Source organism: Populus euphratica, unplaced genomic scaffold, assembly GCF_000495115.2.
Source record: "Populus euphratica unplaced genomic scaffold, PopEup_1.0 scaffold1.1, whole genome shotgun sequence".
Lineage (NCBI taxonomy): Eukaryota > Viridiplantae > Streptophyta > Magnoliopsida > Malpighiales > Salicaceae > Populus > Populus euphratica.
The window spans coordinates 1,668,260-1,684,567 of NW_011499845.1; the positions used below are offsets into that span (position 1 = coordinate 1,668,260).

Consider the following 16,308-nt stretch of genomic DNA (forward strand, 5'->3'; position numbering starts at 1 on the left):
CCCATTCAACATTGGTGGCCACCAACTCTAGCTCATTCAACAATGGTGGTTACCAATAGTCAATGGTCAATGGTTGGTGCCTTACATGAAATGGCAACCAACCTAACATTTACAACATTAAGTTTTTTAGTTTACGATTTTTTAATTATGAGAGTGACTTTCTAAAATAATTTTTAATCAGAAAGAAAATTTACTCTCTGGCAGCTCAAGACGTAAGAATAATACCACCATAGAATTTAAGGATAGCGCAATGTCATATTGAATGATTGGTCTGGGGAAGGAGTGGGGGGAGCCTCTCTTATACAGTTATAAATTAGGAAGAGAGGGCAAAGAAAGAAGAAACAAATCTTATCAGGAGTGTTTGGACCTATTTAAAGCACTTGAGGTTGGAAACACTAAAGAAACATTTAGAATTGTTTGAAATTAACCTGTGAAATAAATTTAATTAAGAGAGTTATATGAATTTTTTATGTCTTGAACTTTTTGAGAGTATTAATGTTAACTTTAAATAGAATTTAATTTATAAAAAAGATGTAAAAGATAAATCACATGCAAATACCTCTAATTTACTACAATAAACTCTCTTAAAATTAAAATTGTAAAAAACATTCCAAAATTACTCGCATAATAAAACAGACCTTATTTTTACTCTCTCTCTCTTGTTCGCCTCTTTCTTTCCTCTCAAACACTATCTCTTATTCGCCTCTTTCTTTCCTCTCAAACACTATTGGCAGCAAATTAAAGATTCTTTATTTCTCTACCAGCTGGCATCAATTTTCATCAAGATATTTTTGCCTAAACCTTGCCTTTTCCTTCTTCTTTTTCGGTTTTACTAAGTCAATTATATGTGGATGACGTTTGATTGATGTATAAATGTGTATAAATTAAAAATAAATAGAGATTGAAAAGTAATATTTCAAATTATAGCAAGTATATAGGAACAAAAAATGTGTAACAATTATTAATTACTTTATATTTTTTAGGTAGAGTAACAATAGGTAAATTTTATCATGCATATGAAATCATTTATATTACCATAGTATCATCTGCTTTTCTAGTATGTGGCTTGTGAATTGATGGATTATTTTTTTTAACAAATACAAGTTTTTCACAAAGATTTCAACAAGTATTTAATAAACAATTAATACGAGATATGTTTATTTATATATTTTTTTAAATGCCTATATTTTATAAAATTTTCAATGAATATAATGGTCCTTATAATAAAAAAATAATAATTTATGTAAAAAAAATGATTTGTAAATTAAGGATAAAGTATTCAATATTTTTAATTCAATTTATTTTCATGTGTATTTCAAATAGTATAATTAAATTCAATTTTATATTTTAGTATTTTATTACAGGCATAAAAATTATAATAAATTATTAATGGGTAAAAAATGGATAAGAGATAGGAAAATATCCCTAACAACTCATTTATGTTGCCCGAGATTAAATACATTTTTTTTTTAAAAAAAAAACCTTTGCAATGCAACAAATATTTTTCAATTATTAAACAAAGAATAAAAAGCTAGGGCATTAAAAATAAAAATAATATAAAACAAGGCTAGCACTTTTTAACTTGAAACAGGGTAAATGTTCAGGTAAATGAAAATAATAGTAAGATCATGAAAATAACTTCAAATAAATCTTGTTTTTGAAATCTAAGACAAGCTCGTAAATTAAACTTAATTTTGATCCGTACTTCTCCTCCATATTCCCTCGTATTTGGAGAGGTTAGGTTTCGGTGGAGCGTAGTAGAGTTTCTTCCTTCCCTTTGTCTTTCTTTTATTCTTAGAAATAATTTAAAATGCTTTCCTTCAATCTGTCCCGAATTCTCTCTCCACTCTTGGAAAAACAATATTAATGCAAACCTTTAATAACTATAACTACAAATTCATAAAAAAAAAAGAAACTAGGAAATTCACTGTGAAATTAAGATCTCTGTTATAATATATAGGTGCATTAGCTTTTTATAGCAATTGGAAATCATCTCTATGTATCTTTAATTGACTAAGGAAAGTATTAATTGTTAGATACTGTATAGTGTTGATTTAGACACTCATATCGTATTGTAAGGTGTTCTAGTTTTGATCATTTATATATTTTTTTTTAAAAATCATTATGACTATATTTTGAATTATAATGTATATAATTCATGTATTATATATGTTAGTAAAAATAGTTTTTAGTACCATGATTTATGCTAATTAATGTAATCAATTTTATAATGTTGTTTTTAGTGTATATATATAAAAGATTGATATTAGATCTCGCATCGATGCAAAACGATATTAGGGTAAACTAATTTTAGGTTTTCTAAAAAAGGTTTCAAGACTATTTCAAGTTCTTCATTACTAAATCTCCAGTGGGAGGCAGCCCCTTCCATAAGACAAATACTAAAAAGCTATTCTTACCTGATCGACACAACACGTATGTGAATGATGATACGAATAAATAAATAAATAAACTACGAAATCTGATGAGGAATTTTGTGACGAATAAGACAGAAAGTAGATTGTACTGTGCAAAACCCTGACTTGGACTAAACATCACATTACCCAATCAAAATCCAGGTTTCCACTCATAGCCCTGACAAAACATTTTACTCCACTTCAAGTTCTGTCAGAAAGTTTCCACGTGTCCACTCATTGGGCCCAGTACAAATATCTTATTGGCATCTCTCTCTCCCTACTTTTTAGGACTTTTTTTTTTGCTCTGCTTTTGTTATTCGTATTCCTTTGTTATCGTTCATCTCTTCCACTAATTAAAGAGGTAAGCGATCCTTTCTAGATAGCTTGTTCTTAGTTTTTCCTGTCTCTGTTTTTGTTTTTTTCAGTCTTGGTATAGCTTCTTTTCTTTTTTGCCCTTCTGAACAGTTTTGATATAATTTCTGATTCTGGTTCATTAGTTGTTAATTGGATTTTCTGTTCTATTTTTTGTTTTCCAGTTTAGTTTTCTTTATGATCATTTGAAGTAGTGAATTTTTCTAGTTGAGTGTTTTTCCTTGTGGGTTTTCTGTTATCGTTTTGCTAGTTTGTGTCTTAATTCCTGTACTGTATGCATCGTCTGTGTTTGCTTATGGGTGAAGTAAACAACGCTTGAAACTTTATGGCTTGTGTTTTGCTTTAGTTTCCGAGAAAATGGAATTAATCTTAAATTAGCGTCTTTAATTCTGTCAGCGTCAACCAGAAAGTTTTCTTATTACCAAAGTGGGTATGTTTTGTGAAAACAAGTTTCTTCTTTGTGGGGAAAGAAGTGTTAGCAATTCTGTTGTAACCCCTATCCTTAATCTGCCAATTAGGTTAATTATGGTTAGAACAGAGTAAAATGTTTTTTTAATGAAATAATGTTATTTCTTGACATTGGTAATAGCCATGAAAATTGCCAAGGGCAAGGGGGCAGCGAGGACGGAAAAGAAGGAAGTATCACTCCCAGTTGTGGACAGGTAAATATTCTGTTTAGTTATAGCTAATTCATTCTTTTCTTTTCTTTGCTTAACCGATCTTATATATGAATCACACAGCTGTTATTCGTTATTTGTTTCATTGACTGGGTATGGTATGGATTTTGAGTTAATGGTTTGTCATGTATGCATTTATTTCTTCTTTCAGGAAGATTGGAAAGCGAAAGGCAGCACTAAAGGGTACCGAGAGTAGCAAGAAACGAGCCACGAAAGAAAAAATCACCAGGAAGGACCCTAACAAACCCAAAAGGCCTCCGAGTTCCTTCTTTGTTTTTCTGTATGTCTCTCTAAATTTGATATGGTTTAGCAATTATAATATCATTTTGAAAATCACCTCATGGTTATGCAATGTAACGCACCGCAGAGAAGAGTTCAGGAAGATTTACAAACAAGAGCACCCCAAGATAAAGGCTGTCTCAGCTGTAAGCAGCTCTTAAACACCTCGTGTTTCTTACGATTGTGGACTTCTTATAGCTGCTGTGATAGATCAGTTAATGTAGAATGGAATTTTGACTACTGGATCATGTGATTGAAGGTGGGGAAAGCTGGAGGAGAGAAGTGGAAATCCATGTCTGCTGCAGTAAGTCCTAAAACCTTACTTTTCAGATTCTTGAATCGAGTTGGGTCTTTGAAAGACAATGAATTGTGCTGCCTTTGACTGGATAGAATACTTAAACTAGAACGACGGTGCGGATTGTTTGTTAAGGTGTTGCAAAAACCTGGAACTGTGGCTCCCAGTGGACCTGGCCGTGCACCACGCACATGTTCGATGACTTTGGAACTTTGTCAGGTTAGCCACACCAATGCCGGTGTGGTGTAGACTGCAGGGGCCCTAGATGTTGGTACTTCTAGGGTCTGAAGATTTAAAAGGATTGAGTGGTGGAATTCAGATATGTTTCCCTTGACTGATGTTGCAAGTTGGACGTATGCACATTCATATATATACGATTGTTTGAGTTAGTCAAAATAACTAGTGTGCAAAGAGTATTTTCAGTTTTTAGTAAGTTATATTCTCTGTCTACTGGTTGCTTCCTGGCTTTACAAATGGCATGCTGATTGCATTCTCACCTTCCTCTACTGGAATTGGATTTGGCAGGAGAAAGCTCCATATGAAGCTAAAGCAGCAAAAAAGAAATCAGATTATGGAAAGCTTATGACAGCCTACAGCAAGAAACAGGTGAATCTATTGAATGTTGCTTTCTTCAGAATCAAACGAGCTTGCCTTTTCTTTTCCCAGTCTCTTGACTACATTATGCCTCTCCCAGGAAACGGATGATGGTGGTGCTGAGGAAGAAGACGATTACAAACATTCTCACAGGTCCAAATCTGAAGTCGATGGCCAAGATGACAGTGACGAGAGTGAAGGGGTAATCTTTTGTCAGCCTCTGATATCTCACACTATCAGATATGTTAAATATTAAGCAACTCTTGGACTTGCACTGCATTTCCATCCCCGTAGTGATATCATGAGAATGCACACTTGAAACTTCATAATTCAGACATCTACTCATTGTTTTACACGGTTCAATCCATTGTCTAAGTTAATTTTCACTTTAGATGCGCCACGTTTAAAGAGGCCAGGTTCTTTGCTCTAAGATCCATTTAAAATACAATGCTTTTTCCCAGTCCAAGAGAATTAATAACTGGTTCTTTTTACATGCAAATGTTCTTGTGCACTAATTCCTGTCAACAACTGGCCAAGATTGAAAGATGACCTCATTGTTCCATGTGCTAGCATGCTTTAGGTTATAGGGATTAGATTATTCGTTTTAGGTTTCACCTGCTTGGGTCCTCTGCTCCTGGACCTTATAATTTCCTGAACTTGTCATATTCTCACCTCGTTAGTTTTACCGAAGAGAATCATAGCTAGATGACCTGAGTTCCAGATAGAGCGATTGATGAATTTGGGATTGTTCTATCTTCAACTACTTTATTTTTGTATGCGGTTATGTGGGATTTATTCTGCAATAGATGGTTTTTTCTTTACTTCTGTTGATATGGATCGACTCATGTCCTCCCTGCTGATTAAGAGTCTTCAATTACTCATCAAATGAGTGCATTTTCTTTTATTCATACTTCTCTTGTTTTCTTTAAATTAGTCCTAAGATAAGTTGAACTCTCAATTTTCAGGAGGATGAAGACGATGAGGACGATGACTGAAGTTGGCATGTGGGCTGATTTTGCCTATGATTGATCCAGGCCAAAAATCCTTGACTTAGTAAGTGAAGCTTTCGGGTTATGTCTTGTCTATGGTGGTGATTTTCTGAAATTTGCCGAAGTTTCTCTGCTCTTACTGGTGCTGCTAAGTAGTCATGTAAGATTTACTCGTGTACCTGTCACACATTTATCTGACTATCTCAGTTGAATCATGAATAGATCCTGAGCGTAACATACATTTTGCTTTGGTATGCTACCTGCAAATTCAGTATTGCCTGGTGAAGAATAGCGATGAATAGAATTTCTGTTTGTTATATGTGGGCTACCGGTATAACTACATCTCTACATATGCTAGGGTTTTGTTTTTAGGATTCTTAACTGCAGTCCATGGTGAACAATCATATTACCATCTCCTACAAGTAGATAAATATTTACCCTGCAATTTACTGCACTGGAATTACCAGTTCCCTACCATCTATGTACTTGGTGGTTTCAGGAACGATGCTGTAAGTGTCCATGTCCGACTTGTTAGTCTTACTCAGAGTGGCCTGGAAACCATGAAAAGTAGCTCACCCTTTGTCTCCTTATCTGTACAACTAATATGCGTTGCCTGACAAAATTGTAACCAGACCGCAAGCCTTGATGTATCGGTTAAATTGCAATTGCGTTGTATCTAACCGTTGCGGATAATTGGCATTAAACTAATCGGGCTTGTGCCAAAAAATGGGACAAAATGCTGGTTATTGCACTCTCTCTGAAGGGTATCAACTCCGGGGCTTCTGTAGTGGCTACGACCAGGAGTATATTTACTCACCTCTGCAAGTGGTTAGCACACACGCTAGCTTTAACACTTTTTTTTAATTAAAAAAATCCCTGAAAAGTTACTAACATAGAGTCATATCAGGAATTTATAGCGATTTTGGTTTTAAAAAGATCACAAATTTTTCAAACAGGATTATGGAGGACGACTTTAATATTCGGCTCCAAGAGAAGCCAACTGGACAGATTTAAGTTGACTGGAACCAAACCACGAATCCCAAGAGCAAGTGCACAGAGATATTTTCTTAAATAGAGAACTTTCTATATTTCTATAAAAAAATTAATTTATACGAGGTTTGATTAAAAAGAAAAATGCTGCCGTTGACTGTACAAAGAAAGTACTTATTCCTTCTCTCATTAGTGCATGGCTGTAGCAGATAACAGTCTGCTGGGTTTTTTTATTTATTATTATGGATGATTTCTTTTTCTAATTTATGGAGTATTCATATCACATGCAATTTTAATTTCTGTACAATTCTTGGATCTAAGCTATTTCATCTCTGTACAATTTCACCTGTCAAAAATTAAAAAAAAGTAACCTGACGATCTCTCCGAGCTTTATTTTATAGCACTCGCTCTTTGAACAGTCCAGTTCTCTGAAAACCATGTAGTATTCATGGGCTGGAAAGAAAAGAACTTAAGATGGAAGCATGTTTCATACGTGTAATGTCGGACCATGTCGCCGGAAAGTGAACAATGTGATAGGCACATGCTCGCGAGGGACAAGCCCAAGTGGGACTCCAATTGCCCGTCATTATCATCATTATAATCATCATCAGCACTAAAAGCAACAAGTTGAATCTTAGAAAAGGAAAGCCATAAAATCAATGAATAGGTGCCCACAATTCCTACATGAAACCAATTAATTAGCTTTCATCTTGGTGTTCTAGTACATGATTTTAATCATGGTTTAACTAGCTTTTGTTTTGGTGTAAGATGTTAATCATGGTTCAGCACATAACAGTACATAACTGAATTTCTTATTTACTGTTTGTATGGCATTATCTCCAACACTAATCATGTTATGATGTCAGTTCTTGAAGAATTTAAGGCCTCCGTTGTTGGTGTGTAATGAAATCTCTTTCTCTTCTTAATGATGTCGGAACTTTGTCGCAGTAATTCACGCATGCACGTGCATGTGCGGGGTAAAGATGATATATAGTTTGTTTCTTTGCCGTGTAACTATGGAGTAGATTCGTGTACCTAGATTTTGATTAATGCTTGAGATATTCTTCACTTGCCAAAGTTTATTTAACTTTGCTTACCCAGTGATATCCTATTTATTAGGAAAATTTGCTCAGTTTATCCCTGTCCAGAATAAACCTATCAATTTCAATTTATTTTTGCATTGTAGATCATTTTTGAATCCATCATTCTATTTTATATGACTAAAATTGAATTAAAAAAAGAAGAGAATTTGGATCACTAGTTGATTAGTTCAACCGAAGTAAATGTTTCTTCTTTTTTTTGGATACCAATCATATATTAAAAATAAGCTTAGCCATTTAGAAAATGGCAAAAAGAAAGCAGGAACAGAAACAAGAACAACAGAATGATAGAAAGAAAAAAAGCAAGAATTCCCCAATTACAATGCAAACCTTACATATCTAGTTAATTACTCCAAAGGAGGAGGTCATTTGCACTTTGCACAGGTGGTGGTTGCTGTGTAACTAAAATTCCTGACACTTGATTTTAACCCCATAGCCAACCTGTGAATAATGAAGTCAAAACCGATGGAAGGGTTCCGTTAAGTCACCGTGATTCAATTACTAGGTAGAGAGAAGTGACGCTGCTTTTCAAACCATTCCAGAGAGTTGTTGAATCGATATTTAATAAAGAATCGAAATCAGGTAATTATCAACAGAGTTGAAAAATAGGGATCAGAAGTGAACATAGCCATCAATTTAAAAGGGTATGGCTGTCATCTTGATCATCTATGAGCAGCTAATAACAAAAATCCAGAATTAAACAAAAGAACCAGCAAAAACCAACACTTAAAAAAGAGAGAAGGGCGACAGCTTTTTTAAAATCTTTTACCATGTCACTTTTTCTGTTTCAGCCTCTTTGTTTTTCTTATTTCAACGTAAAGAGATTATCAAGATGATAAATTCAGGGAATCGAGCTTATTCACAAACAGCGTCGGTCGATTAGTGAGTTGATTGGTGGTGTGAAAAAAGTCTACGAATGCCGAACCACTTTAAGCTAAGATATCGGGATTGAAAGACAGCAATAAAGTGGGGTTATGCGCATTTAATTATCAATTAGAGACAAAAGTAAACAAGCACCAGAACAACCAAGGGGGATTTGGCCGGCAATATCATTCAGGATTTATCACTTAACAGGACTGCTCTTGTTGGTATTTTACTCGAGAGTCCTAGGAAGATTTGGCTACATCTAAACACCAATGAAGAAGCCTCCAATCATATCGGCACCAATTTAGTTAGCACCATGCATCTCACCATACAAGAAAAACATCTTTAGAACATATGGCCGGTGCAGCCGAGATTATATCAACATCAGGGAAAAAAGTTATCTGGTGGGGCTGCTAAATTGTCTCTTCCACTAGCTAGATATACCATATATTAATTCTTACAATAGGATCTTTTACCTTTTATTTACTAATCCTTCGCACTTCTGATGCTGTTCCCTTGCAATTTTCACTTCTCTTTACACGGGCGGCGTCCTATCTTTCTTTCTTTCTATCTTTTTTTCCCAAGTCATGTTATAGTTTCTCTCGTCCTCTTCTGAAATCAACAGCAGCTTTTGGAACACTCTTAAGCAACATTCAAGCAACATAAAAGAACGTGATGAGTCATGAGATTTAAGTTATTTTACAAAATTCATCAGGCCGCACCTTATCTAGGTTTCTAATCCCGTAAGAGAAATCGTAAGCATGCACTCAACCTCTCTCAATGGTCAAGTCCTTTCTACCACTAGGCCGCACCTTGGTCGAAGTCCTCTCCATGTTCGGTTATGCGTTCCTCGTACTGGTGTCCATCTCTCCTCAATGGATTGGTTGCGCTTCGATTTTTGGTAGGCTGCATGTGCAATCCTCTTGCAGACCGATCATGCATCTTTTCTCAAGCTTTATACTCTTGATCGTGAATTGTGACTGTCCAAAAGAATTGTTACGCGTGGCTAGACCAGAAGCACACGACATTGCTATACTTGCCTAACCTGTTAATTTGGGAACAAATGATGTATGTTATTAATGCTACTGCGTATCGTAACACATGACATTCTCTAAATTTATCATATGATATACCCGGAAAACAAAATTATATTTTAAAAAATAGCTTTACAATAGTGTCATATATGTTAGGGACCTTATTTTTTATTCTTTATTCTTTATTTTGTCCAAATCTGTGTGTTATCTCCTCTGCACTTGTCCCACAGCAAACTCACATAGGCATAAAGGGCATTAAATCCAGGTCTTCTTCACCCCATGGGTATGGGTATGATATTTGTTTTTATATTTTAAAAATATTTTTTAAAAAATTTAAATTTAAATTTATTTTTTATTTTATTTCAAATTAATATTTTTTAAATATTTTTAGATTATTTTGATATACTAATATCAAAAATAATTTTTAAAAAATTAAAAATATTATTTTAATATATTTTATAATAAAAATTACTTAAAAAACTACAATCATAGTCCTAAATAAGCTATCAATACAACTCTCTTGCAAGATGATTTTTTTGCCATAATTATATTTAAACTTTACTATAAGAACACATACATAAAAATAATATATCATTATTTTTTTTTATTTTTTTTTTATTATAATTCTTTTTATATATATTAAGAGGTTATTTCTGTCAATAAAATTCCTTGAAAATTTACTGATAAAAATATTTTATAAATTTTTTTCCTTTCTTCGTGCCATCAAAACTTTTCTCATCAAAATTGTCAGTTAAATTCTGTTGAATGCATATCATATGTGATTGTTAAGTTGATAGAAGCATGTTCGCCAAATCTGCATAAAGCTCTTGAATTTATGTGATCGGGTGCTTATAGACAAATGTCTCCGGTATCAAACAATTAATTACTCGATGGAGGGGCAGATTTGTCTCCTCATATTGATTGACCGTTGTGTACAGGATACACGTGTACTTATCGGATAAGATTGACCATACATATTATCTTTTGTTAGGTCGCTCGAAAACCTACAAGAACTTTTTGGACAGTTCAGTATTTTTATTAACCACACCGGCATTGGTGATTAAAAGGGTAGCAGTATACTTTTTTCAAAAAGCATGTCTGCTCAAGAAATTAATGCTCTTTGAAGGCATGGAGCCTGCTTGATGAAAGTCAATACTCCCCGGTTGTCAATGGACGTGTTATGCAGTGACAAAGCAGAATTTTTTAATTGAGGGAGCAAATTATTGATAAATATTATATAATATATATTATATAAATATGTGTTATATAAAAATATATATTAATTTAAGTTAAGTAAAATTAATTTAAAAAATTTTAAAATAAAAAAATTATATTATAATTATTCTTTTCAAGATTTTATATTTTAAAATTGTTTTATAATAATTTTATTTTTAATCTCATTAAAAATATCTTTCTTAATACATACAACAAACTTTTATTTATATATTTTTAAATTTTTTAAGGACTATAAAATTTATTGATAATAATTTTATGTTAATACATGATACATAACATTTAAAATCATAACTTAAAAGGATTGCCATAAATTGATATTGTTCTTTCTAATTTATTATTTTGTACAAATAGATTAAATATAAATATTAAATATATATTTTTAATTTATCTATTATGTTTTTAATTTTTTAAGTTGTTTTGTACTTCACTTTTAATTAGTAGTAAATTTATTACTATTATTTTTATATAAAATTTATAATAAAATACTTATTAATTTATAAAAACTCATTTCAATTCATATCTATTAATATAAAATATTATTCATATATATATATTAATTTAAAAAACTCATAAATTATTATAAATTTTAATATTTTTAATAATAATCAGTGTAGAAAAAAAAAACTAACAAGTAGCTAATAAAAAAAATTATTTTAAAAAATAATAATAAGAAGGGGATAATTACCCCCTCTTACAAAATATTATTTATATATATATTAATTTAAAAAACTCATAAATTATTATAAATTCTAATATTTTTAATAATAATTAGTGTAGGGAAAAAAAACTAACAAGTAGCTAATAAAAAAAATTATTTTAAAAAATAATAATAAGAAGGGGATAATTACCCCCTCTTACACCCACGTGGCTCTCCCACTGGTGCTATGGACCGGATCCATATATCGTTCAGCAGCAGGGGCAGTGATTGAACACGAAATTAGAAAAACGAAACCAAAATTTGTATTGTCAAATCGAAGTTAAATCTATGTTGGTAGGGTGCTCTTTGAAGAAACGCAGCTTTTATTGACAGGCGTCAGCGATATTGGATAAGATGATAAAATCATAAACCTGTATTATATTTATTCACAGAGCATCAGGAGAGGTGGCTCAAGTGTTTAACGAACAACAAAAGATAAAAACACGCTGTTTAAATATGTCTTGGTCTCAATGAGTATATTCTCTTTGGAGATTAGGAAAAACAACAACATTGTACGTAAATTAGTCTGGATGGATCTTGCAAAACAAATTCACGTGATACTTGTTACTATATATATATATATATATATATACACACACACATGAAATAATCTATATTTCCATTATCCCTGTTATTTTGTTATCAGGGATCGATATTTTTATTGATTTTCTTATTTCACTAGAAAGAAAAGCAGATGCCTTCATTGAATCAATTATCACAGCGAACATGACACACTTGAAGAGAAAGACATGATTTTGGATTGTGAGCTTGGAAGCAACCGAAGTGAATCAATAGATTGGTCCCCTTCGCAGAAGAATTAAATAGGTTTCGAGATTTCTTAAGATCGCGTGGTCCTTTTTTTCATATCATATAGGTGCAGCCGTATATTTATCGCCAAGTGATTTTAACATATGATGCCGTGGACATTGGGGTCCAATGATTAATAGCCTTCCTCAAAGTATGTTTTCTTCTTCTCCTTGTTTTTTTCTTTTTTCTTTTTTCCCGTCCCGGTTAAAACTTAAAAGTCAAAAATTATTGACGTCGAGTCTGTATTTAATATGATAGTAGCTATTATATTTTCAAGGTAATATTTTTTATTTTTTAAATTTTATTTTCAAGGTAATATTTTTTATATTTTAAATTTTATTTTTTAACACGTAACCAGTCATATTGCCAAACATTTTCTGAATCGAATGAGAAAAAGAATGTTCAAAAGATTAAAAAAAAAAATACAAGTTGACATTGTAAATCTGCCACGTTGCACTTTGTAAGTAAGCTGGAGAAAAAGAGGGCGCTTGATTGACATTCCAATATCCTCCCTTGTTCCTCACCTGCCTACCTTGTAAACCGTAAACTATTATGTTTTAGTTGGAGAAGTTTGCATATTGTTAAACTATTGTATTCATGCAAGACGGTACAGTACCTCGTGTTTAATGACTGTTGGATGGTTAGAAATGCATTTTTGTCGAGCGATGCATGAGATCCAATTAAGGGTGATTATTACGACAATTGAATATACCTATATATAATGCATTTTAATTTATGGAATAAGTTTTTCTTTCTCTCCTGACATGGATAGAATGCTAGAGCCACGACAAATTGGTTTTGCTACTATGGATGTCGAACCAGCACCATAAAGTTGATAAACTATGGTAATTAATAACCTTGTTGTGGTCTGGTGGGTATTTTATACTCGATTAATTCTGGATAGAAATAACTTCAATTCGTAGAGTCGTCTTTGCATTTGGTAAGAAGCTTACTGTTACTAGACTAAAGATTAATTGGTGAGATCTATCCTCGCCTGTGATATGAACTCGTCTCGATCAAAAATCCGTTAAACATACATATTATGTTATTATATGTGAACAAATTTGGAAGGATATTTTCATAATATCATCATAAAATCAGAGTTCAGGATATTAATTTTCATGAACGAGACTAATCGTATATAAACATGTTATAACAAATCAAAGTCAAGGCTAGAACTTGAAATCTCAGGTTGAATAATTCGAATCGATATGTATGACATTGTAAACCATTATAAAAACAAAATATGCATCTCAGAGCAAAAAAAAAGTAGTGGTTAGTTCATTGATTGCTTAACCATACGTGGTTAACATTAATTCATCCTTACGCTTGATCAAGTAATACGTACATTGTTTTATCGTAAGCTTCATGGAATGCATTAATTAATGATCGATATATACATCATGCATTCCAAATATTAATATACATGGTTAAGAAGAGAGTATTATTAGCTGGCAAAATAAAAGAGTGGTTTTGCTACTATGGATATCGAACCAGCACCATATATACATCATGCAATCCAAATATTAATATACATGGTTAAGAAGATTTGTTGTTCTAATAATTCTAGGGTTCAAATTCTTAAATCAACACTGACAATTTATTTTTCATAAAATACTAAATTTATATGATGGATACGGTATTAAAGAGATCGTATAGAAAACATTTAATTTTAATCAAGTTACAAATCAATTTGAAAATAACGATGATTATGAATAAAGAGCGTGCATCTTAACTTTTTTAACAAATAATATGTCGGCAGCGAAGTGCATAGCACACGCGAAATCTAATCGATGGTGCTCTGCATGGAGAGCAATTAATTGGGCACATCCTGCACTCCTAGAGTTCTTGAAATATTCCATCTCGCCCACGCCTTTTTCTTTGACAATAATGCCTTACAATTATCATATAAAAGGATTTAATTGACGCATCGGAGAGCTGAGAGCATGCACGGATTGTACCAACTTGGACTCGCTACATATACTGGTGGGACAATAAGTTTTGATATCGACGGACCAGCTAGCTAGCTAGCAGATAGTTATAATTATTGGTTTTGCCCATGCATCTCCCCTTTAGTCACTGAAAAATCTGGTTGTTACGGTGACGATCTCTGCCGAGAAACCAAGTTGTGTATGATTTGGGCCATTACGAAGGACTAATAATTATCCCCACCCTTCTGTGGTCACGTCTGCCTCTGGCGATCTGATGTCTTTTCTTCTGGGAATTAGAATGCATCAACTATGCTCTCAGCAGGAAAAAACGTGTGCACATCCCCACTTGTTCATCTTCTATGCACATAGACATGGTCACATCAAACGTGGGGCGACATTAATTATTGATTTATCATACACTCCAATTCCTAACCCAGTCATCATCAAATTGGTGTCTTTTCAAATCGGTCATGAATTTGTATTGTATATTTTCTAATGAAAAGCACATGTGTCTGTGAAAGAATCTAATTAAACAATTAACTGAAAGCAAATTTTAGTTGGAACATCGACTGGATAAACAAAGGAAAAATTGCCTCGTATCTTCTCTTGGAATTTCAAGCAAATAATCAATTTCATGGAACACCAATTGATAATTAGTAACAGGTATATGATCTGAGGAACAAACCAAGTAACATGCCAGTTGATAATTATTTTCGAGTTGCAACTCGAAGATGGTGTTGGATAACTCAACAATGCATGATACTGGACAAACACCTTAATCAAATTCCATGGCCTCAACACAAATCCAAATTCTGTCCAGATCCCACAAATCAGGGTCCTCATTTGTCTCAAAACAGCTAACCTACCTCTGAACCTGACTTGAGCCATCGAATCCCTTTTGCGTTAATGGGATAGTGACAAGGTTAGATCCATCTAGAGAGAATGTTTGATTTAATGTCAATTAATTGTGGGAATTAAGAGAATGCTTAACTGAAACAAAGGCAACGAGAGGAGGCACAATCACACGATAGGATTCTCTCCTCGGTAACTTCAAATTGAACTGAATAAAAACTTGACGGGGTTACTTGCTCTATCGGCATTATTTTATGGGTTGTCTAGTGGGTAGAAAGCTTTGATGCCCCTTATGGGGACCATGTGGATGAACATGGTATCATAACCTCATATTTAAAAAATCAAACCCTATAATTGCACCATACTTGTCATTATTTTTAGCCACGTGTCTGATTGATAAGCTTGCATTGCATTATCTTCTTAGAACCTTCATTTGTGGGAGCTCCCACCCATCTTGGCTAAATGGATGATGCGGCATGATCTTAATTAGTTTCTTTCCTAATGATCATTTCACTTAATAATGGCATCAAAAAGGAAGGGCTTCGGTGGTTTTTGGGGTATCAAAAAACAATTAGAGGTAGCCAACTGATTGAATCGAGTGGAAGAAGTGGGAAGCGCCTTAAATACAATATGACATTTTATCGGCTCTGAACCTTATAAATTAAACACCATGTACCTTTATTGAAAAATTCACAAATCGAAATATGCATGGCTCCATGATATCGAATTTAAATAATATATAGTGGCAGATCCAAAACAAAGATGCATATTAAAAAAAATCATGCTGGACTGCGCTTTTGTTTTTTTCAATTTGAATCATACCATATTTGGGAATTTTTTTTGAGTGAATTTTCGTTCAAGACGAAAATCTCTCTTGTTGTTTGTTTAATTAAGGGTATATATATTAAATGATAAATATTATACATATATGTGTATCTGTTTTATATCGATATTGAAGCATATATATATATATATATATATATATATATATATTAAAGAAATCCTAAAGGTTCTACTAATATATTTATATAATATAAATATATATATATTTAAGTTAGATTCAGATAAATTTCAAGTTAAATTTTACAACTTTCATATCTTAGATAACATTAAAAAAATGCATTATCTCCTTTAAATATAATATTTATCATGTTTGAATTAAATTATATATATTCTA

The 16,308-nt window shown here is 32.7% G+C and overlaps 1 protein-coding gene across 3 annotated transcripts; it reads left to right on the plus strand.

The window, feature by feature from the left end:
* The first annotated feature begins 2,670 nt into the window (after positions 1-2,670).
* On the plus strand, positions 2,671-6,001 carry LOC105139491 (high mobility group B protein 1-like). 3 transcript variants are annotated; one of them, XM_011045986.1, is made up of 8 exons: positions 2,671-2,775; positions 3,376-3,448; positions 3,615-3,743; positions 3,831-3,888; positions 4,002-4,046; positions 4,563-4,643; positions 4,732-4,833; positions 5,597-6,001. In XM_011045986.1, the coding sequence occupies exons 2-8, from the start codon at positions 3,378-3,380 to the stop codon at positions 5,624-5,626; spliced, it is 516 nt and encodes a 171-aa protein (XP_011044288.1). In that variant the 5' UTR covers positions 2,671-2,775; positions 3,376-3,377; the 3' UTR covers positions 5,627-6,001. The 3 variants fall into 3 exon arrangements, 2 of the variants coding, with proteins under 2 accessions (XP_011044288.1, XP_011044360.1); XM_011046058.1 differs by lacking the exon at positions 2,671-2,775 and adding an exon at positions 2,781-2,844; XR_845022.1 differs by lacking the exons at positions 4,732-4,833; positions 5,597-6,001 and adding an exon at positions 4,173-4,466.
* Positions 6,002-16,308: the final 10,307 nt, after the last annotated feature.

Excerpts from the sequence above, each read along its gene's own strand:
- LOC105139491 (XM_011045986.1), top strand. The coding sequence starts at position 3,378 with ATGAAAATTGCCAAGGGCAAGGGGGCAGCGAGGACGGAAAAGAAGGAA. Across the intron at positions 3,449-3,614 it reads TCACTCCCAGTTGTGGACAG|GAAGATTGGAAAGCGAAAGG; the intron begins GTAAATATTCTG and ends TTCTTCTTTCAG. Across the intron at positions 3,744-3,830 it reads AGTTCCTTCTTTGTTTTTCT|AGAAGAGTTCAGGAAGATTT; the intron begins GTATGTCTCTCT and ends AACGCACCGCAG.